The 24,487-nt window shown below is 45.6% G+C and overlaps 1 protein-coding gene across 19 annotated transcripts in view; it reads right to left on the bottom strand.

Moving 5' to 3' along the window:
- Positions 1–24,487, bottom strand: part of LOC146812053 (copine-1-like) — a 633,944-nt gene that overhangs the window by 183,605 nt on the left and 425,852 nt on the right. For all 19 annotated transcript variants that reach the window (XM_085619050.1, XM_085619045.1, XM_085619042.1 and 16 more), the window contains one exon: positions 22,012–22,101. In XM_085619050.1, the coding sequence (XP_085475176.1) occupies positions 22,012–22,101 (90 nt within the window). The remainder of the gene's footprint in view (positions 1–22,011; positions 22,102–24,487) is intronic.

The raw sequence follows: 24,487 nt of genomic DNA, 5'->3' as shown, positions 1-24,487 counted from the left end.
CCTGTGTTCAACCTCATCTTCACAGTTTTTTTTGTGGCTCTAGCCCCGCCCCCTCCCCCACTGACCCCGCCCCCACCGGTGCGGCCCTCTGCCACAAACCACACTGTAAATTTGGCCCCGGAGAGAAAGTTTGTGAGTACCCCTGGGATAGAGAGACATGTAACCTGCTACGAAACAAGTGCCCTAGCCCCTCTTCGGAGGACAAGATCTGCAGCACCCCCAATCTTGACCCTGAGCTGATCACCTTCCTTTTCAAATCAGGAAGGGATTTGAAAAATGCCTGAAATAATATCAGGACAAGCTCCTTGACGTCCTTGGTCCCCTGTCAAAAATCCTCAACATGACCGAAGAGGCTAGATCCAACAATACTCGGGTCAATACCGAGCTTCTACGAGGCTGGTCCCAACGGGCCATTTGTTTAGTTGGGAATGCCAACACCAATTTGATCACTGAACAGAGGAAGGCGGTCCTCCTTAGAATGAACCCGAAACTTGCAGATCTATCTGCCAAGGAGGACATGTGCGATGCAAAAGGTCTTTTATTCGGCGAGAACTTCGTTAAATCCTTGGGCAAGTACGTGTCCACCTTCAACGCCTTCAACAAGGCTCAATCTAACACGCGCAGAGTCTTTGGGGGACGACCACTTTTTGGAAGGGCTGACAGGAGGGGACAACCTGTCAGACGCGGCTCCTTCAGGTCCCAGTTTTACCCACAAGACGAAAGGCGCTCTCACCCCTACAGAGGCTACTGTTCAAACACCAACTACTACCCCCAGAGAGGAAGGGGTTCAAGAGCCCGTGGCGGCAGATCAAGATCCTCCAACCAATCCTATCAAGATAAGACCCAAATCCCCCTCTCCCTCGATGGTGGAAGGGAGACTGAAGCATTTTGCTCACAACTGGTTACAAATTACTCAAGACCCCTGGGTCTTGGAAACTGTAGTGGGGTTCAAGATAGATTTTTGGGAAGAGCCCTCCCAAGTGAAAATTCCCAAGGAGATGACTCTAGACAAGGAAATTTCAAAACTGATAGAGTTGGAAAATTCCCAAATGCTAGACAAAGGAGCCATTATAAAAATCCCCTTGTCAGAAATTTCAAAGGTTTTTTTTAAGCACCGTCATTCTAGTCCAAAAGAAGGACAAAGGTTGGCGACCCGTCATAAATCTGAAATATTTAAACAAGTTACTAACCTACAGACAGTTCAAGATGGAGGGTATCTATCTTTTGAAGGACATTTTGCAAGCCAAGGACTGGCTTGTAAAACTGGACCTCAAGGATGCCTATTTTACGATACCCATGGACGAGGACTACCGAAAGTACCTTCGGTTTACATGGAAAGGAACTCTATCAGTTCCAGTGTTTTCCCTTCGGCCTGTCCTCAGCACCTTGGTGCTTCACCAAGGTCCTACGGTCAGTTACCTCAGAGAGAGAGGGGTTCGCCTTATAATCTACCTAGACGATATCCTCATTATGTCCCAGGACAAATTAGAAATACAGTAACATTTACAAATGACTGTAGACCTCCTTCGGGACCTAGGCTTTATCATAAATTTGGAAAAATCTATCGTGGTCACGACGCAAGAATTGGAGTTCCTCGGTTTCAAGGTAAATACTATTCTCTCCAACCTAATCCTTCCCCGCAAGAAGGTTACAAAGATAAAGACTATCCATCTGAAAGACCTAGCCAGGGTTCTAGGCCTCCTCTCTTCCTCTATCCAGGTCATTTCTCCCGGTCCCCTTCATTACAGGGGTCTGCAAAGGGCTCTGGGCCTGAGGAAAGGCCTGTGGTAAGAAGAATCACTGCCCCTCTCGGAGGACGCCAGAGAAGATCTTCACTGGTGGCTGAAAAACCTTCAAGCATGGAATGGGAAAGCTATTTTCGGAAACGTCCCATATTTTACCCTAGAATCGGATGCGAGCAACTGCGATTGGGGTGCTCGATTAAAAAATTTAGAGACCGGGGGGAGGTGGTCCTTAGAGGAGCAATCTTTTCACATAAACTCACTGGAGATGCTAGCAGCCTTGAACGCGCTTATGAGCTTCAAAGAGTTACTAAAGAACTCAAATACCCTAAGCCGCTTGGACAATTTCTCGGCTGTCTCTTATATAAATTGCCTAGGGGTGCAAGATCCAAGAATCTCTCTGATATTGCCAAGCAAATATGGTATTTTTGCTGGGATCAAAAGATCACTCTCAGGGCAGAATTCATTCCAGGAACGCAGAATCTGAGAGCAGATTGGAATTCTTGTTTTCTCCACGATTCCAGCGACTGAAAATTGAATCCCGAAGCCTTTTCCCTGATTCAAGAGCTTTGGGGCCCAATCCAAGTAGACCTGTTTGCCAGCAGACTAACTCACCAAGTCCAGCGATACTTCAGTTGGAGACCAGACCGACTGCTTCAGGAGAAGATGCCTTTCTCCAGTCTTGGGAGGGGATCAAGGGTTACGCCTTTCTCCCCTTCTTAATGATTCAGAGATTATTGTGGAAAGTGAGACTAGAGTTGTGCTCCATCATTCTTGTAACTCCCTTTTGAAAATCCCAGGTTTGGTTTCCCGGGGTAATGGAATTAGCGGTGGATTTCCCGCGATTGATCCCATCATCCTTAGGCCTACTCCAGGGTCCGGACGGAGAAGAACACCCTTTGGTCCTAGTAGGGAGGATGAACCTTCTTGTTTGGAGGATATCGGAGATTCGGGAAGATATTCAGACCTTTCGAGAGAGGCTAAGAGCTTACTGGAAGATTCATGGGCACCAGGAACCAGAAAAAGATACAAGGGTGTTTGGAGAAAGTGGTCTTGTTGGTGCCTGGAAAGGGATTTGGATCCCGTTCAGTGCCCTCTACAACAGGTAGCTAATTATCTTCCCCATGTCTTTCATTCAGGTCTTTCTTCCAGAACCATCAACTGCCACAGATCAGCAATCTCTTTGGGTCATTCCCTGATTAATAACCTTGCTATTGATAGCAACCCCCTTATCAAAAGAGTGATGAAGGGTATTAGGTTAAGGAGACCTCCCACGGCTCGTTACGAATCCCTTTGGGATGTTAACCTTATCTTTAATCTCTTCCTTTCTTGGCCTATTAATGGCTTACTCTCCCTTAAAAGAATCTCCATGAAATTGGTGACTCTTGTGTTTGATTTCCTTTAGAAGGGTCTCTGACATAAAAGCTCTGAAACTTTCTAATCGGTTTTACTCCTCTGAAGGCGTTCATTTCGATATTTGGAAGAGAACCAAAACAATGTCAGAGTATCTTCTACCCCTTTTTTCTTGAGTGCGAAAAAGGATTAGTTACTTACCTGTAATCCTAGTTCTCATCCAGGGGTATACTCATCAAAGTCATAATCTATGAATAATCCCCGCCCATGTGCGGGATCCCGGAGCATATAGAAAATACATATATATAAATATATATATATATACATATGTGAAAACATATAAATGCAGCCTAATAATGTTCAAAACATGGCAATGCTGTAAATTACATATTTTTGCATAGTAGTGCCCCCGTAACCCGTAAGGAAAAAAGGAAGCATCAGGCAAATTATAACACAGCACTGCTTTATTGCCATAAAGCAACATGTAATTGTAGGCATTCGCCAGTAGGCTGCAGTAGAGTATCAAGAATCCAAGAAAACTGACACCTTGCCTTTAAGGCATTAGAGTAGGGGGACCGTGCCTTTAAGGCCTGCCCGTGACCCCCTGCTCCCATGATGCACTACAGGTGACAGTTGGGCCAGTTCTTTTTGGCGGTGCCTCCGCACCTGAGTAGATCTGCCTTCCATACATCACTTATTTAAAGAGAAAACATTGCTCGTCCGGGGAGGTGGGTGGGTCGCTTATGACTTTGATGAGTATACCCCTGGATGAGAACTAGGATTACAGGTAAGTAACTAATCCTTCTCATCCAGGGGATACTCATCAATAGTCATAATCTATGAATAGAGTAGCAAGCCCATACCCAAAGTCTCGCGGACGAGCAACAAAGCAGTTAAAACATACATTAAAAGACACATCTTGCATTACAGTTATGCGAATAGGTTCCTCAAAGAGGCCTGCCCCACCTGGGCGTCGGCCTGTGCGTCTGAATCTAGGCAATAATGGCGCGTGAAAGTATGGACTGAGCGCCATGTAGCCGCTTTACAGATCTCAGACATGGGAACGTTGCGAAGGAGTGCTACCGTAGAAGCCTTCCCCCGAGTAGAGTGTGCTCTAGGTTTACCCTGCAGAACTTTGTGGGACAGTTGGTAAGCCAAAGCTATACAAGAGACAATCCATCTAGAGATAGATCTCTTGGCCGCAGCCAGCCCGGTATTAGTGGGTCCATAGTTAACAAAGAGCCTGTCTGACTTTCTAAGAGTAAGGGTCTTAGCTAGATAGAATTTCAAAACCCTCCGGAGGTCAAGAGAGTGTAGAGCTCTCTCCGGGGGTGTGGTCGGCTGAGGAAAGAAGGTGGGCAACGTGATCACCTGATTAATATGGAAGTCCGAAACCACCTTGGGCAGGAAGCTCGGATGAGTACGGAGCACCACCCTATTAGCATGAAACACCGTGTAAGGTTCCTTGCAGCAGAGGGCCTGAATTTCACTAACCCTACGGGCCGAAATGATGGCTACTAAGAAGGCAGCCTTCCAGGTCAGATGTTGCAAAGAGGCCTTATGAATCGGCTCAAAAGGACCTCCCATCAGTTTAGAGAGAACGATGTTCAGTTCCCAGGAAGGGGAAGGAGACCTCACAGGTGGGTAAACTTTCTTAAGCCCTTCTAAGAAATCCTTTACCACTGGCATCTGAAAGAATGAGGTCTGGGTAGGAGACTTCCTATAGGCTGTAATAGCAGCTAAGTGTACTCTGATGGAAGAGTACTTTAACCCAGACTTCGCCAAGTACAGTAAGTAGGGGAGAATAACCTGTTCTTGACCCCGGATCGGATCAAGGGTGTTATCTCTACACCAGAAGCAGAATCTTTTCCATTTAAAGCCATACGACTTCCTCGTGGAGGGCCTCTTCGCCTCCCGAAGAATGCTCATACAGTCCGGTGGAAGATCTAGATGTCCGTACTGGATGAATTCAGGAGCCATGCCGTCAAGCGGAGGGAGGGGAGATTGGGGTGGAACACTCTCCCCTTGTCCTTGGTCAGCAAGTTCGGCAGGCATGGCAACCTCCTCTGTGGTACCTCCGACAGCTGGAGTAGATCCGGGTACCACCACTGCCGGGGCCACTCCGGTGCTATTAGGATCATCCGAGTTCTGGCCCTGTAGAACTTCTGAATCACAGCCGGGATGAGAGGGAGAGGAGGAAAAGCGTAAAGCAATGTCCTCGACCAGCTGATCAAAAGCGCGTTCCCCTGCGACCCCCGTTGAGGGAACCTGGAGGCGAAGACGGGGCATTTTTTGTTGTCCGCGTCTGCGAACAGATCGATGTCTGGTATGCCCCACAAGCGGAAGATGTCTTGAGCGACGCCTTCGTTGAGCACCCAGTCGTGCGCTTCGACGAAGTCTCTGCTGAGGCCGTCCGCCTGCACGTTCAGGGTCCCTGGCAGGTGAACAGCGACGATCGTCAGGTTTCTCGCCAGAAGCCATTTCCAGATTGACTGGGCCTCCAGAGACAGGACCCGTGATCTGGTCCCTCCTTGCTTGTTCAGATAGAACATAGTTGTGGTGTTGTCCGTCTGAACCTGAACATAGTCGGTCTGCAGGGATGGGTACAGGGACTTGAGAGCGAGATGGACTGCTCGTAGCTCCAAGAAGTTGATGTGATAGCTCTGCTCGGTAGCGGACCAGAGACCTTGTACTTGAAGCCGGCCCATATGAGCCCCCCAGCCCTGCATGGAGGCGTCTGTGACCACCGTCTGTGTCGGAGGCGCCTGATGGAATGGGACGCCGTGAAGCAGATGGGAGCGCTTCATCCACCACCGGATGGAATCTTTGGCGGCTTGATGAAGGGTAATGTGATCTTCCCAGCGGCCGGTCCTCTGCGACCACTGATCCTCTAGGTCTTGTTGCAGAGGACGCATGTGCAGACGTGCGTTGGGCACGATGTAGATGCACGAGGCCATGGATCCCAGGAGAGATGACACTTGCCTGGCTGTGGGATATTCCGTGCGGAGAAGCGTGCAGCTTTTTTGCAGCATGGAGGATAACCTCTCCTCCGAAGGACACACGCTTGCGCTTGAGGAGTCTAGAGAGGCCCCCAGGTAGTGGATCCGCTGAGTTGGATTGAGGATCGACTTCCGGTAGTTGACCTGAAGGCCCAACGAGTGTAGAAGGTTTAGGCAGAACGAGAGATGACTCTGGAGTTGAACCGGGGTGGAACTTTTTAAGAGCCAGTCGTCTAGATATGGGTAGACGAATATCTTCCGTTTGCGGAGAAATGCAGCCACCACCGCCATGCACTTTGAGAACGTTCGTGGCGCGGACCTGAGGCCGAATGGCAGGACCTTGTATTGATAATGTTGGTGAAAGATGCGAAATCTGAGAAACTTCCGATGTTTCGCTGAGACAGGAATGTGGAAGTATGCATCCTGTAAATCGATGGCACACATCCAGTCCCCTTGGTGTAGATGTGGGAAGATCTGGTGCAGTGCTAGCATCCTGAATTTTTCCCTTCTGAGAAATCTGTTGAGTAGGCGGAGATCGAGGATGGGTCTGTAGTCTCCGATCGCTCCTCTTTTCTGAACAAGAAAATACCGGGAGTACACTCCCCGATTTCTCTGCCTGTTTGGAACTTCCTCTATGGCGTTTCTGGAGAGGAGAGTGGCAACTTCGTCCTTTAAAAGCTTGTTTTGGCTGAGAGGGAGTGGCTGTTTCCGTGGGGGTACCTGCGGAGGGGGAGATTTGAACCTCAGCAAGTAGCCACGCTCTACAATACTCAGCACCCATTTGTCGTTTGTAATTGTATTCCACTCTGCCAGGTGAGCGGTGACACTTCCTCCCACCGGAGTGGCGAACGAGTGCGGAGGAAGTAAGTTTTCACTGCTTGGGAGGTTGCTTGTTAGAGGACTGCTGCTGTTTAGCATTTCCTCTTCCTCTGCCCCGGCCCCTTTGCTGAAACTGGGACCTCTGTTGGTTTTGAGAGGACCATTGGGGCGTTTGAACGCGCTGGTGAAAGGCACGTTTGTCGCCCTGGCGAAAGCGCTTGCGGAACTCTTTGCGTTTTTCCAGTCCCACAGCCTTTACAGTGTCCAATTCCGTTTTCATCTTGCTCATTTGGTCGTCCGCATGAGCTCCAAATAGCGATGATCCATTAAACGGCAGGTTAAGAATCGTTTTCTGCGCATCTGGTTTGAGGGCTGTTAATCTGAGCCAGGCCGAACGGCGGGAGCAGATGCCATGGGAGTAGCCATGTGCGGCTAGGTCTGATGCATCCGCCGCTGCGCTTATTACTTGGTTTGCCACCAGTCCGCCTTCATGTAGGATCTCCGTGAAGTCCTGCCTGTCCTCCCTAGGCAATCTCTCCACGAATCTGGCCAGGGAATCCCATAGGGAACGATCATACCTCCCTAGCAGGGCTGAAGCGCTAGCGACCTTCATATGCGCGGCAGATGTGTTGCACATTCTCCTGCCGTAGGAGTCCATCAGCTTGCTGTCCTTCTCAGGGGGGACAGAAGCAGATATTGAGGCTGAGTGAGACTTCATGGCCGCCGCCACTATCACCGAATCCGCTGGCGGGTCCGCCCTCAAGAATAAAGGGTCCTCGGCCGGAGCCTTGTACTTCTTTGCTATTCTCGAGGGGACCGAGCCCACTGTAGCCGGTGTAAGGAACGTGGCCATCGCTGGTTCTAACAATCCTGGCACCAACGGGAGCAGAGGTCTGGGAGCTGACCGATGGTGTAAAGTGTCAAAGATCACAGAAGTGGGTGCCTGAGGGGCGTGCAGTGCGATGTTCAACTTTTGCGCCCCTCTACCCAGGACGTCCGAGAAAGTTATAATGTCATCCACCGGGGACACTCGCGATGGAGGCGTGGATGAAAAAGTAGGAGAGTAGTCCCGGACTGAGGATCTTGTGGATGCAGTCCCAGTGGACGACCTGGTGCGTCGCCTCTTGTGGGAGCGTTCGCTTTGGTGAGCCCTTGATCCTGATCTGCGCTTGGACGGAGATCTTGGACGTTTTGGCGCGGTGCGACGGTCCCTGGAACGAGACCGGCGTGGTGAAATTGGCCGTGGATCCCTCGGAGGCGATTTACTCCTGCGCGGTGGGGAATACATGCGGGAGTAGTCCGATCCCGGACTCCGACATGCGGCAGCGCCCACATCTCGTAACCAGCGCGGTGACAGTCCAAACCGCTCTGGAGCCTCGGGTGATCTTTCTGGAGATATTTGCACGATGTGCAGTCCCGGAGATGATGACTGTTCTCCTGGGGACCTCTCCGCGGGCGGTCCAGTCTTCGCCCTCGACGTCGAATCCCTTGACGTCGACGACGTCTGCGTCACCATCGGCAAGTGTGAGGTATGCCGTTCTGGTCTCGACGCCGGTCGTGGAGACCTCGATGTCGATCTCCTCTTTTCTGGCACCTGACGTCGGCTAGATGATCTCGACGTCGGCCGTGTCTTCGACGTCGACCTCTCTCGCCGTCGACTGGGCGACTTCGACGTCGACCTCTCTCGACGTCGACTGGGCGACTTCGACGTCGACCTCTCTCGCCGTCGACTCTTCGACGTCGACCTCTCTCGCCGTCGACTGGGCGACTTCGACGTCGACCTCTCTCGACGTCGACGTGGTGACCTTGACGGCGACCTCTCTCGACGTCGACTTCTTGACGTCGATGTTCCTCTCGACGTCGACCTTCTATGTCGCCGAGTGGGGGTAACCATCGACGGCGACCGGCCCACTCGCGGCGGAATGTACGTCGCCGCATCTCTCGACGTCGACCCCCTCGAGGGTGGCGGAGAGTGTCTCGACGTCGACGGAAGCCTCGACGTCGACGGAGACAGTTCAGATGTCACCAGACTAGCAGCCTTCGAGCCCGAAGGGCCGCCTCTCGACGCCGACTTACTTTTGTGCGGCGGAGACTCTTGATGATGGGATGAATCCCTTGACGCCGAAGTTCTCTGCCTCTTCGCCGGCATCCTCGACGTCGACGGCGAACCTCTTGGACTCCTGGTCTTCTTGGAGCCCGGGGAGCTGGTATGTCGCCGTTTCTGTACTTGCGTAGCTGAAGAAGGTGGTCTTGATGAGGAATGCTCGCCTTCACGACGGCTTCGTTCCTTCTCCAGTCTTGCATGCAGTTTAATGCGCTCTCTGTCCCTCAGAGTGCGCTTTGAGAACTTCTGGCAGTGGGGACACTGGTCAGGATCGTGTTTTGATGGTAAACACACAATACACACCGAGTGTGGATCCAACAGTGCCATTTTATTACCACAAGAAGGGCATTTCCTAAATAAAGGAGACATTCTGACTGGAAAAAAATTGGAAAATTCACTGGAACCAGCAGAATTAGCCCTTATAAGCCAGAAAACGTCGAAAAAAGCTAGAAAAAGCTGTAATTCAAAATTTCAGTCAAAAAACTGAAGAGCTCAAGCTCCAGGATCCTCACAGAAGGAGCCGGAAAAAAGAACTGGCCCAACTGTCACCTGTAGTGCATCATGGGAGCAGGGGGTCACGGGCAGGCCTTAAAGGCACGGTCCCCCTACTCTAATGCCTTAAAGGCAAGGTGTCAGTTTTCTTGGATTCTTGATACTCTACTGCAGCCTACTGGCGAATGCCTACAATTACATGTTGCTTTATGGCAATAAAGCAGTGCTGTGTTATAATTTGCCTGATGCTTCCTTTTTTCCTTACGGGTTACGGGGGCACTACTATGCAAAAATATGTAATTTACAGCATTGCCATGTTTTGAACATTATTAGGCTGCATTTATATGTTTTCACATATGTATATATATATATATTTATATATATGTATTTTCTATATGCTCCGGGATCCCGCACATGGGCGGGGATTATTCATAGATTATGACTTTGATGAGTATCCCCTGGATGAGAACTGTGTGTTGTGAACTGGATGAAGTGCTATGAAAATAAGATTTCAACATTTAGACCTGTTGGCACTGATCAACTTCTCTTATCATATGTTAGTCCTTTTAGACCGGTTTCCTCAGCGACCTTGGCCAGATGGGTCTGTTTGATTATGCATGAGGCTGGCGTGGATCTCTCTAGGTTTGGAGCTCATGGATCTCTCTAGGTTTGGAGCTCACTCCTCTAGGGGTGCAATGGCTAGCTAAGTATTTTGGGGTGGGGGATCCCTGCCCGAGATACTTAAAGATGCAGATTGGTCTAACGCAAGTACTTTCTCAAAGTTTTACTTGAGACCATTAGAGCATGTGTAGCCCTACATGGCTTTAAACATGCATAATGGTAGCCTCCGGTCTTGTAATGAATTGACGATTCTCCAATTATTATGCAGAGAGAATCTTGATTTCATTAAAGACAAACTGAGGCTAACATTATCCCACCCTCCTCTCCCTGAGAGGTTTGGGTTCGGTAATGCTAATCTCGAATAGTTTGATTTTAATCCGTCTCTATAACTTTCACTATACAGTGTCTCTTGATTTTTTCTCAGATAACAAAGCTAAGGATTAACTGGATCGTCACGTCATACAGCTGTGTCATCGCCGCCCAAGAGGAAGATTGGAGCATGCAGTGTCTCCTTGTTATGTTGCTAATGTTCTATTTATTGTGATGTAGTTACATTCTTTAAAGGCTGCATGTTGGGCAGCAAATAAAAGTATTTGCATAATGTTAGCCTCTGTTTGTCTTTAATGAAATCAAGATTCTCTCTGCATAATAATTGGAGAATCGTCATTTCTCCAGGTCTTAGGAACTGTTTGTATCCTGCTGCAATGTAGTGTATTAGAGTATACTGGAAATTCTTGTAGATGCTCGCAGGAAAGCCGTTGGGTCCTGGAGCTTTCCCGGACTTTAGTGAATTGATTGCCACCCAAATCTCTAGAGCAGTGGTGTTTGGTTGAGGGGAATATTTATGGGGTCACTTACGTCATAGTAGCTGTATTTTGTTGAGATGGCGTGAACATTTAATCCAGCTGGAGGGTGTTTGCAGGTTATTTAGCAAAAAATAGTACTTTTGTTATTTCCAGAGGGTCCATGACAGTATATCCTTATTTGTTTTGACAGCAGAGATATGGAAGTCTGGTGATTTGTTTTTAAGGTAAGTTGACAGCATTTTGCGGTCTGTGTTGGATTCTTTGAATATCTTCTCTTTGCTGTTTTGGACCCAGGTGTGGGCATGAGTATTAATGATTTTGTTATATTCATATTTCAGTGATTTTAATTTATGTAAAATGTCAGGGTACCTTCTCAGTAGGTTTTTTTACAGTTTTATTTTTTTATTCTAACTCATGTAATTGTTGGTTTATGGAATTGTCTCTAATTGCCATAGTTCCAATGATCATGCCTCTCATCGTTGCCATCATTGTGCCCAAAAGGATTTCGGTATCAATTCTAATGATGGCAGCGTTTATTTTATTTCATCTTTGACTCAGACAATCTCTTCATTTACTCTCCATTGTTTTTCTCTACGGGTTTTGTGGGATATCTGAAAGTCCATGGTGATACACGCATGGTCTGATAATATAAGTTTGTTTACAGGATGTGTGGTATGCGGAGTCAGGATGTGGTTTGTCATGATATAGACGATTCTGGAGAATGAGTTGTGTAGGGGCAAGTAGAAGGTGAATTCGCTTCTTGAGGTAATTTACATAGTTCCTTATGGGGAGTGATCCAGAATTGTGGGTCGTGTGTTGTAGGTGCATAGCTATTGAACATGTAAAAGAAGGCATGATAGATTGATACTTTTGTGATTAACCATCTTCCATCGCTGTCATGGAAGTGTCAAGAACATTGAGGCAGGATTTTTTCGAGATGTGTTATGACAACACTCTTATTTCTTCAGTGATGGGGAGCACACAGTTTAGTATGCAATGGTAGCTTAGTGTTGCTTTCTCTGGTGCCTATTTTAGTTTCCTGCATGAGGATTATGTCTCCTTTGGGTGTAAAGCAATAGTTTCTTTATCATAACTGGGTGGTCCATACCCTTGTTATTAAGAGAGGAATTTTATTGTACTATTGGCTATTTTTCAAGAGGGGGAGGGGATTGTTTGTATTATCAGTCTTATTAGATATTCCAGTTTCATCTTGTGATTAATAGTGGCCAGTCAAATCTTAGGGGTCTCGTTCATTTTGTCGGAATGGAATTTTGCTCCTCTTTTCAATGGTGTGGTGGCATGATTGGTTTGGAGGATGTACTCGTGGTTGAGAGATTTGTGCACGGGATAGTAAGTGGGATGTGTGGATCAATCAATGATGGGTTAAAGAGGCGAGAAAGAGATTTAAAAAAGCGAGAAAGATTTTTAAAACAAGAGAATACTCATAACCCACCTAGTTCCATCTGACTGTTAGAAAGGGGGTGGTGGCGGCCACGGTAGGCAGTATCCTAAAGTGCTTTAGATAGAAAGACACTGTAAAGTGAGGGGGAGATTAATTCAAGCAACCTAACTAACACTGCTCTTGTCTAATTCGGTGCCTTTCAGGAGGTGTGTGCACCAGCAATGCATTCAGTATACAACTTTAGTTTAATCCGAGTAAGAACATTTAACTGGAAGGTAGTCTGATGCAATCAATATCTAGATAACTGCGTCTGTGTGAAAGAACTCATAATATAAGACGCAAACTGGGTAAAGCATTTAATAACCAGTCTCGGTACTGAAAAGTAACACATTGTTGTATAATGAGAATACCGTGCATCTTACTCAACTGCATGGAAATAGGTTCTTGCTTGCAGTTTTACTGCATGGCATGACAGTATTTGAATAATCATGTAAGCATCAGTATAAAGAGTCCAAAATGAAAGCTCTAGAAATGCAGCTGCTTGTGCATAAAATCTGCATAATGACGTGGTTTCAGAGAGCTGGGTTGAGTCAAACAGCGTTATGTTTTGATAGTGAGATAAAGTGAACGAGCAGAACATGGTTAGATTTTGTTGGGTATTATTCAGTATTGTAAAGACTTGCTTTCCTGAGAACACAGGCTAGTCTCTTTTGTCGAGATCTCGTTATTTTGTTAGTGTGAGCTTAGTAAGTTTGTTAGTATGAGCGTTGTCTGGACAAAGTGGCTGGAGTGAGCAAGAAAAGGTAAGCAACGTTAACAGTATTCCAACCGTTGTATATTTGGCAGGTTACCATTGATCTTAAAAGTTATTAAGATTGCTATGTATTGTTAAAGCAGTTCTCTGTAGTTGGAGGTATTACGATTAGTTAGAGGGCTTAAGCTAGTGGAGATCAGCCTTAGGTTTACATGCTCGGAGTAAAAGCAAAAGATGTGCTACTTTACATATCTATTTCAATTTGCTGTACTATGTCAAAACATTAATGAAGATCAGTCAGTTTGTTGAGGAAAGATGTCTTCTCATTTTCGATGGCCCAGCAAAAGAAAAGGCAATGCTCTCTGATTTCATTTTGTTCTTTAGGGCTAAGAATCAATTTCTGCTTGTGACTGTTACTTTACCATTATCTTGTGATATTCCTATTTTATGGCCTTGCCATGTAACAGATTTTATTTTCTTCATTTGATCCAGAATTATTTCAGTGTGGTGGTAACAGAGTGGTTTGAAGATCATTGATCTGGGGAGATTTCTTATGATCTGTCATTCTGGAAAGTATTCTGTGGGCTCTTTCAATTTTAAAGTCCTTTTTAAATTCAATATTTAAAGTGTGGGGAAACCATTGTTCTAAGAAGGATAAGCAAGAACCTGCTTTTCTCTCGGCATTCTCAGGAAGACCGATTGTGAAGTTTTTCTCAAGGTCTGTAATTTTTCTCCCAAGATTGCCATTTTTCAGGTGGTCCGTGTTGATCTTTTTTGTTGAAATATAAGCTAGACTTCAGCTTTGCTTATTCTGGATTCAGCTTCTTCAATTCTGGTAGACAAGTTCTGGAACTCCTTCCTGATGCCTTGTATCTCTAAGTGCAGTTGATCTGTGTTTGTTTTGATGGAGCTGGAAGGTTTGTGCAACAAGTTCAACTTCTCTAGGATCAGGTCCAGGTTGGAGGGGACTCTGATCTTTTTTAATTTGAGGCTCTGGAATGTGTGTGTGTGTGTGTGTGTGGGGGGGGTTAAAAACAAAAAACTGTTCCCTTTTGGTCCACTTTCTGTTCCTTAGTTTCTTTCATGTCTCTTTCTCCTTAGCGTTTGTCATTGCTTGGTTTTGGGTGAAGCGGTCAGCGGGACTGGATATAAATATAGCTAACTGTGGCAGGTTTCTATTGTAGGTGAGGGACTAGAAATACTCCCTTCTTATTTTGAGCTCTGGTTTGCGTGTGCAGAGCTGATCTAGTGACCAAATGCACTACTGGTCATAGATTAGTATAGTATAGATATTGTCTTTACCAAAACTTCTGTCACTTCAGGTGGTCCCAGTGTATGTGTCAATTGGCATGTAATTATGCCGGTTGATTTTGGTTTTCTTAAAAGAATGATGCATGAGGTATGATCATGTATTCATAGTATATGAATGATTACCCGCTGCACGTCTTGAAATTCGTTTTTTTAATTTAGAAACTTATTTGCTGCACGTCCTCAGATCTGTTATAATTAGAGCATTACCGTTGTTTTTAGAAAGTGCGGATTTTAGACTGGTCATAATATTTAACTTTAGGAAGTATATTTTTAAATTTACCTGTGAATGCTGCACTTGCACCTAGCCACGTTAGCACCATCAGCCTGCATTTGCACTTAGTTCCTAGCGCTACCAAGGTGTGCTGGTGTACTCCTCCTGTAAGAGCGGGTCACCGGAAGCCACGCCATCTTGTTTAGTGCTCTAGTGGTCAGGCGCACTCCTCCCTACTTAAGGAGACGCGATGCAAGCGCATGGTAGATGAATTGTTACCCGCTGCGCGTCCTGAAATTCTGTTTTTTTAATTTAGAAACTGTTACTTGCTGCACGTCCTGGGAACTTTATTATAATTAGAGCATTACCGTTGTTTTTAGAAAGTGCTGATTTTAGACTGCTCATAATATTTAACTTTAGGAAGTATATTCTTTAATTTACCTGTGAACGCTGCACTTGCACCTAGCCACTTTAGCACCATCAGCCTGCATTTGCACTTAGTTCCTAGGGCTACCAAGGTGTGCTGTTGTACTCCGCCTGTAAGAGCCGGTCACCGGAAGCCACATCATCTTGGTTAGCGCTCTAGTGGTCAGCCGCGCTCCTCCCTACTTAAGGAGACTCGATGGAAATGAGCAGTGCGCGGCAGGCATGCCAAAGGCAAGCCAGTCTGCGCCCGTCCGCGCACCGGTCGCGCTCAACTCCAGCCACCCTGCATCTTCTTCGTCCTGTCTCACTTATTCCAGAGACAAACTCATTGCTATAGGCGCACAGAAGCACGCGGTTATCGACAACAGGGGACAGACTAGTGGTAAGGATATCATTACAGAAGCTAGGTCAAAAGCTCTTAACTGTGGTGAGATCCCTTGTAAAGCACCACTGGGAAATTCATTCACTGGTAGAAGATCAGAATATGGATGTTCTGTTTCTTACAGAAACAGACACGACCGGATAGGGAAGTTGAGCTAGGCTTGACCGGCCCTCCAGGCTTCAAAATATTTCATAAACCAAGGGTGGTTGGGAGAGGTGGAGGGGTAGGAATCATATATAAAGAAACTAGGAATCTTGCCACAATGTTTGTAGAGGTAGTACAGGGTTTTGAGCTACTTGGGTTTTCACTCACGGAAAACAGTGGCCATTTGTATTCCGGAATACTGTTATAGACCACCTGGAGGGGCTGCCCCTCATTATCAAGAACTGATTGATGTGATATATAATCTCTCACACAATCATTCCAATTCAATGATCCTCTGAGACTTTAATCTTTGGGAGAACAGAAACCATGAGACTGTTCTCAAAGAACTGCGCCAAGCTTGTGAAAACACCAACTTACAGCAGCTGGTGCTACGTCCCACTCATCAGGGAGGTCATGTGTTGGACCTAATCTTTGCCAATGAAATGGGACGTAGCTGTGGGGGAGATACTCCCACTATGCTGGACAGACCATTTTTTGGTCCTTTTTTCACTAAGGTTAGCCACTCCAAATAAACAAATCTCCAACCAGGTCAACATTCCTGGGAAGGGAGTGGTCTAAGCTTACAAAACTTAAAGAGCTCCCACAACTCATTAATGGCAGTAGCTTTGATATCAATAAGTCGATGGATGAGAATTATACGAATAGAGTGATCAGATTATTAACACATTAGATCAGGTGGCCCAGCTGATTAAAGTTAAAAGCAACAAAAAGCAGTCAGCTCCTTGGTATAACGAGGAGCTGAGGCTGATGAAGACAAAATGTAAACAGGCAGAAAGAAAATGGAGGAGGAAATATGAGGAGATACATAAACCTGCTCTGAAAAAACTGCTACATACCTATAAAGAAATGATGGGTAAGGCTAAAGCTAAATATTTTGAGGAAACTATCCTGCAAGCGCCCAATAAGTCGAAAACCTTATTCGGCATAGTAAATAACAGGTCTAATCCGGACTGTGCAAAGAATAAGATTCCAGCCTCACAAGAGCTTTGTGATGGCCTGGCAGTGTTTTTCAAAGAAAAAAAAAATCAATAAAATTCTAATTGGTTTAAATACCCTTAGAGAAGTACAGATGGATAGTGAAGTTGATATGCATGTATCACTCCGTATCAGTATTCTATATGAAGAATCTACAAGAGAAATTATAACGACTCTGGAGATCCTCCAGGCCCCTTCACAAGAGGAGTTTAATATAATTGCAGCTGGTATATCCTCAGGTTCTCCCTTTGGACCCACTTCCACATAAGATGTGGAAAGTGTTCAGAATGGAGCTCTTTCCGTATCTCTACCAAGTATGCAGCCAGTCTCTAACTAACGGCACAGTCCCAAACTGCTGGAAAAAGGCAGTTGTGTCCCCTTTATTGAAAAAAGCTACACTGGACCCCTTGTGTCCCAATTATAGACCTGTCTCTCTGCTACCTTACCCGATAAAGATTCTAGAAAGAGTGGTGAGTAAGGCTATCTCAAAATTTGCGGAAGGAAACAATATCCTAGATGAAGTTCAATTTGGGGTCCGCCCATGACACGGCACCGAAACTGCCCAGGTGGACAGTCCTTGATGACCTTAAAATGCAGGCTGACAATGGCCAAACAGCCATTTTAGTGTTACTAGACATGTCAGCCGCATTCAACACGGTCAATCATAAGATCTTGATCAAGAGACTTGAGGAGAATGGTATTGTGGGCAAGGCATTGGACTGGCTGCAGTCCTATCTTTTAAACAGGCAGCAGCCAGTAACCATGACGCCATTTCTCTCTCAGAATAGCCCCGTGAAACATGGGGTTCCGCAGGGTTCGGCTACAAGTCCAATCCTTTTTAATGTTTATTAACGCCCACTTATCTCCCTCATAAAATCTTTTGGCATTGAAGTTATAAATTATGCAGATGATACCCCACTTGTCTTCTCATTTGAGGGCAACAATGCAGTCCCCCTGGAAAAATGTCATAGCTGTATGCGGGAGACAGCAGGTTGGCTCAGAGATAACTCTCTGCAATTCAATGGCGATAAGACAAATATTATACTGTTCTGCAATTATAGCCCCTCGTCCTCTATCAGTGGATTTTTGGCCAGCCTTGGCAAATAATCCCCCGCTGCCTGTTAAAACAGCTTGTAATTTAGGAGTATTACTAGACAGTAACCTACAATTGGACTCCCAAGTGAATAAAACAATGAGCACCTGTCTATCTCTGCTCCGAGCTCTCCGAAAAATACTCCCTTTCTTACCAACATCAGCTAGACCCCAAGTGGTAAGGAGTATTATCATGAGCAGACTAGATTATTGCAATGCCCTACTTCTGGGAACCCCAGTTTCCTTGCTAAAAATGTTGTTAAGGATACAAGTAATCGCAGTGAAGCTTGCATTAAACAGACAACGCAGAGCCTCTGCCTCACTTGCCTTAAAAGATCTTTGTGGTATGTTGATGTTCATATCTGCATTGCTATGGTTACGGTTGTAGATACAAGCAAGGTTCTAGAGTGTGGGGGTAGCAAGCAGTTGGAGAAGGGATCTGTGGAAGAAGGACGTACCTGCTTACTTATTAAGTTCCTTTAAATTCCTTACTTACAAGAACCTGCATTGGAGTGCTTATTACAATCTTCATTGGTTACCCATTGCACAGAGACTTCAGTTTAAGGCACTCTGTATTGTTTATAGGGCAGCTCATAAAATGGGGCCTAAGCCTTTACAGAGAAAATTCCTCTGGTACTCTCCAGCTAGAAGCCTCCGTTCTTCCTCAGCTAATTTGATATGTATTCCACATTTTAACAAAGCTCGACTGGGAGGCAGATAGTTTAGTCTTGTAGCGTCCAGACTCTGGAATACTTTGCCTATCGAGATCAGACAGATTAATACTCTGCTGCGGTTTAGGAAGGAACTGAAAACCAGACTTTTTCATAGTAATTAATTCTTCAGCCTCTTCGACTCGACCTTTCTAAGTTACGCTCAGTTTCCCTTTAGTGGTAATCCCAGCGCCAGGATACCCGTTGGGTGGCAGCCGCGCTATATAAATGTTACTTACAATAGTACACAGTACATAGTTGTATGCTTCAGTATTAATATGCTTGCAAAGGCTGTATAGGCTGAATGTAGAAGCAATATTTTTGGTACCACAGATAGTAGAAAGGTGATCTAATTAGGTCCCTATTGACAAAAAGTTCTAGTAAATAGTGTTTAGGCACTGATCTTGATCAAGCTGTCGGACTGTATCTCATAAACGCCATATGTTTTGGTGATTAAGAGTATCGGCAATCACCCACCATTTGTCAGGTTTCACTCTTCAGTTTAAGGTGGCTATAGGTGGTAAAATATAGTCAGTAAGTCTATATAAATTGGCCTCATAGAAAGCCCGTATTTGTTGATTAAACTAGACAGTGGTCAAACTGATGAGCTGAAAAGCGTGTGTTAATGGGGTTCTACAGTTGAGGTTCTAAATTTCTTACTGCAAATTAAATCGCTGGATAAGCTTTTCTTGGGCAACTGAAAGATGGTTGAGGTTCTTCTTAATTGAACTGATCTGCAAGGTGGTGCTGCTGGTCACTCACTGCGAAGTAAGAGGCACCCAACACTATCAGGCTTTTGGACTTCTGGTAAGGCAACTGAATCCTTCAGGCTGTGGGGTAAGTCGTGATATACATTATTTGTGCAGGAGCAGCAAAGGCTATGATAATTAGGTCTCGCCTAGGCAGCGCACATGCGCTGCTCTAGGAGGGCCTTTAGCCATTGGTCTTCACTTTTCAAGCCCTGCACTCGTGCTTGTGGTGGCATCCACCTTGTGGGAGCGAGCAGCGGCGCGCCACAAGCACGAGTGCAGTGCTTGAAAAGTGAAGACTGCTCTCCCGAGCAAGCACGAGCACAACTCGCGGGCTCACCTCCTGCTCCCCCCCCTCTCTCATAACAGTTAACTTTCATGGCCGAGCTTGTGTTTCAGCGCTTTCTTTTTCTGGTGGCGGCGGTCAGCTGCGGTGTCAGGCAGGCACCATCTTTTATTCGATCCCATCAGCGAGGCAGTGCAGTCAGTCTTCCGCCATGTGAAGAAAGGCACCAAATGGGACGTTTTCTGATGGTTTTTGTGACTCCAGTCTATCAGCCAGCATAACTGCTTCTCATAAGTAAGAGAAAGGCGGATTAGAGCATTTTATTATCCTAGTCCCAATGTCTAGCAGTGGGATTAGGTAGCCATCTTGTCTGGGCTCAGGCCACGCCGCCCTTCCAAATGAATTCTCTGTAACTGAAGACAATGTCAAGAAAGAACCTAGGGCTAATCAACATTGTGCAAGCATCAGTAGCTGTAAGTGTAACCCTGCATGTGCTCTAATATACAAACAAGCATTGGCTTAGCCAATAGGTCTCGCCTTTGGGACCTTATAAGTGTTTAGCCATGTCAAAGTAGACAGCAGACTTGTTTGAAATCAAAATAAATAAATGAAAAAAACATGATAATCCACACAAAAGCACTAAACACCTTTTGTGAGACAGTGACAAAAGGCTAAAGGTCTGGTGGGGCACGCGGTTCAGGGGGTGGGTTGCTGGTGTGCTCGTGGTCACCTGGGGGCAGATGTAGTTTCCCAGCACTGCCGGAGTCGGGAGTAAGCCACATCAAATCAAAGCACACAGCATCTGCTTTTCTCCCTTAGCCTCTCCCTCTGCGTTTCCATCAATGCCATTCAAACCAAATACTAGTTTACTTACTTAGCGGTCCGTGCTGCATGGTACAGTCACAAGCATTACCAAACAAATTCTGACCTGCGTGCGAGCACTGTACCAACCAAGGAAGTAGGTAATGCCAGCTGTATCCACCAAGAAAGGATGAAAGGCTGAGTTGGCTCAGCTAGGGGTTCACCTCTATGATCTGCGCCATATGCGGGGGCTCAACCCCCTGAGTAACCTTTTCCAGCCCAAATAAGTAGTCGCATTTTGGGGGACAAGATCTTACCCCCCTCTTCCCCGCACTCCACCACCACCTTCCCGGCACCACGCTGCTCCCCACGTCGTTCCACTCACCGGTGACCATGGACCGGTACCCGTTGGTCAGCATGGTGGTGGACCAAGAATTGCTGGTGAATTCAGGTCCTGGTGCTGCCTCCTGACTCCAAATGAGCAGCCCCTCTGGCAGTTTCCCTGCTTTTGTCTGTTCGCCGCCACCCCTCCCTTCCTACCCACACCCTCCTGTCAGCAGGAGCTCGGCCTGTCCCGGTAATTGGACACCTTGCCACTAATTGGGCCCTGGAACTGCTTGGGACAAAGTCCACTTGCCAGGAGAGGGTGACGGGGATGTTTTAAACAGGCCTGAGGGGAGAAGGGGTGGGCGTGTGGGAGTCAGAGTACGAGGAACAGCATCACACATACAAAGGGAAACTGCAAGCAAGCCCAGGCAGTCATTGCCTCTGGAAAACAACTGTCTGGGCAGCCGCTGCTGGTACACATCTTTTTTTAAGCCTCCTTGTGAGGAGCAGGCTGTTGAATCGGACTCAAGGAGAAAAGCGCCCAGAGGCAATATTATTTGAATAGAGCAATATATCTTGTATCGGTCAATGGCTGGTGTCAATTCAGCAGCAGAGAAGGCAGGTGTTCCAAATACACATGAAGTGTTCACAGAGACTGCTTCAGTTTCATTATTCTGATTTCTTCTTTTCACTTCAGTAGCAAATAAGCCCAAGCCAGACAGTTCTTTTTTTTTTTTTTAAATCATCAAAATGCCCAAATATGTGACTGAAGATGAATTGACTCAAGAGTCCAAGAAAATGACGTGCAATACAAAGAATTTATGGGCATTGAAGATGCAATTTGTGTTTCTCAGCTTGTTATATAAAGGTTCGTGGATTACCATTTTTACATTGGACAATATCCTTTAACATGTGGCTCTGAAGTCACTAGAAAGCTCTCAAAAGTCACATTATATGGGTGGGGATAGGGGACACAAAAAGGAGTCCAAACCAATGTTGGTCTCTTTTCAGGTCCTCCTTCAATGTTCTAGTGTTTCATATGTCTAGAGGCCGATACCTGTGGCAACACCAAGGGCAGTCACATATTTGGGCATTTTGATAATTTAAAAAAAAAAAAAAAAAAAGAACTCTCATTTTTCATTAATGTTATGGCTTGGGCTTATTTGTTACTGAAGTGAAAAGAAGAAATCAGAATAATGAAACTGAAGCAGTCTCTGTGAACACTCCATGAAAAAATAATATCCTGCAGTTGCTTGGAACAAACCACTGACTGGATAAAAAGTGTAGTCTGCTCATCTCGGGACTCAGGTAGTGGTTGCCCCACAGAACTAATGGTAGGAGAAAATAAGTCTAGCAGGATAAGATGGTAGGGTACATAATCAATGATGGTGGCCGAAATATTCAGAAAATCCTTTCACTTGTCACGGACGTTAAATTAAACATTGATATACAAAGTGAACTGTGAAAATAAACTTTGCAATTACCTTGATGGGTTTATTGAAGTCTGCACTACAGAACGTATGCAATGGAACACTGAACTTCTTCCAGCAAGGGTTGAGATTATTCTTAATGACCTGTAAGGATAAAAAAAGTATTATTTATAATATATATATATATATATATATATATATATATATATATATATATATTTCCACTTCAGTTCGCGCTGATCTCTGCCTTCTTCGCAGGTGGCGGGCTACCGGCAGGGTCGCGACCCCTCCAAATCCAAACAACGATCAATCTTTCATAGTGCAAAGACTGCGCCGAGCCCCAATTGTTTTTCAAAAAGCGTGCTTTATTTCAAGCAAAGACAAACACTGTCCCGACGCGTTTCGGAACCGTAGTTCCTTGGTCACGGGTCGACCAAGAAACTACGGTTCCGAAACGCGTCGGGACAGTGTTTGTCTTTGCTTGAAATAAAGCACGCTTTTTGAAAAAGAATTGGGGCTCGGCGCAGTCTTTGCACTATGAAAGATTGATCGTTGTTTGGATAGATATATATATATATATATACATACATACATACATACATACACACACACACACACAGATCAGTGATAGTTAACATTTCAAGAACTTAGTTATCACGTAGAAGCACAACCTCTAGTTTTACAGCCTAAGTTTGTACTATAAATTAGTGGTACAAGGGGGACAATCAGGGCATTCGTTTGACAGTGAATGAAGCAGGCAACAGCAGTGAGCTCAGGATAATAGATGTAACAGCAACATGCATGGTCTCTAGCCGCCGACACCACAAAAAGCAGTGAGGGCTAATGTCTTCTGTACTTCACAGCAGCTAAGTAGCGAAAAACAGCAGTAGGCCCAGGCACATTGCGCTGTATCTCAATTGCAAGGTCTTCACCGTTTGGGTGGTCTGCCCAATGTACGAAAGTCACATGGACGTTGTATGTAGTAGACTACGTTTTTGGTGTTACAGCTGGAAAATCTCACTTGACTGCGTTTTACCATTCAATGTAATGATTTTGGTATCGGAGGTGAAAGCGCATGCAGTGCACTCTGGCACCTATAGTGACCGATGACTGGCGGCATCTCTAGCATTTCACGCAAGTCTTTCTTTTTTTCACTGGGACGTGCTGCCTTCACTATGTAATGAGAAAGGTTATTGGCGTTTTTAAAAGAAAACATAGGTTTTGGTATTCCCAAAGGGGTCAAAAGTTTCCAGTTTCTTTGAATAATGTTTTTGACTTTATTGGATTTTGGATTAAATGTAACGACGCATGTGAGGGGGTCGGTGTCTTGGCGGATTTTGAGAGTGAGAAGTGTTCCCCTGGGCATGAACCACACTCTCCTGGACGCGGCTTTGACCAATTTTTTCGGGTAACCTCGATTTCTCAGTTTATCTATCAAAACCTCCGCATTACGAGAATAGTCATCTTTATTGGAACAATTTCTTATGATGCGGAGAAATTGCCCATAGGTGTGTGGGTGCCCGCTGGATAAGTGCAGCATGATGTTGCGGTCTGTAGGTTTGGTAAAAGACTTACTTCTATATTCTCTGTGGTGTTGTGTATCCAAAGGTCAAGGAAGTTGATTTTACTGTTGTTGCTAGACATTGTGAAATTGAGGGTTGGGAGTTTTGCCATTGAGCCAATCGTGAATAGAGTGGATATATTCCCTTCCCATAGCGTTAACACATCAATGTAACAATAACAATGATAGGAGTATTGTATGGTTTTCGTTGGTGTATACTCACTTTTTCTCTAAATATGACATGACCAAATTCGCTATTTCTGGGGCCAAGCTGCATCACATTGTCTATCTTTTGCTCTGCAAATAAAGATTCTCTTTAAACTCCAAAAAGTTATTCTGGAGACATAGGGAAGAGAGTGATACCAGAAATTCTGTTGGAATGGCATGTGGTATAGGTCTAGAGTCTAAAATATCCCCGATTACTTCAGGTGCCTCGTCCTGCAGGATATTACTATAGGGAGCTTCAGTGTCAAAAGTAACGAACTGCTGTTTACTTTCGTCAAAAGGGAGGACCTCAACCTTGTTAATGATATCCATTGTGTCGTGTACATAAGGCTGAGTGTTCACGACAAATTGCTTCAAGAAAATTTCTATGTATTGGGCCAGCGGTTCTAATACTGATCTACAGGCAGAAATATTCAGTCGGCCTGGGGGGTCAACTGGATTCTTGTGATTTTTGGGTAGGATGTATATAGAAGGCATCTTGCATTCTTTTCTGTTAAGGAACTCAAATATCCACCCTTCTCTTAGAGCTTCAGTCGTGAGTTCGTTGATTTTAAAAGAACGAGCCCTGGTGGGATTTTCTTGCATAGGGTGCTAATGTGCAGTTACTCAGTTGTCTCATCACCTCTAAGCCATATAGTGAGCTATCCATTACGAATCCCGCTCCCTTTATCCGCAGGTTTGATCACGATTGTCTTATTGTTGGCCCAGCTGCGAATCGCTGTGGACTCCTCTTTGGAGCATTTC

Source organism: Triturus cristatus, chromosome 7 (assembly GCF_964204655.1).
Source record: "Triturus cristatus chromosome 7, aTriCri1.1, whole genome shotgun sequence".
Taxonomy (NCBI): Eukaryota; Metazoa; Chordata; class Amphibia; order Caudata; family Salamandridae; genus Triturus; species Triturus cristatus.
Note: the sequence above shows the minus strand (reverse complement) of the source record. Positions and strands in the feature narration are given on the sequence as shown.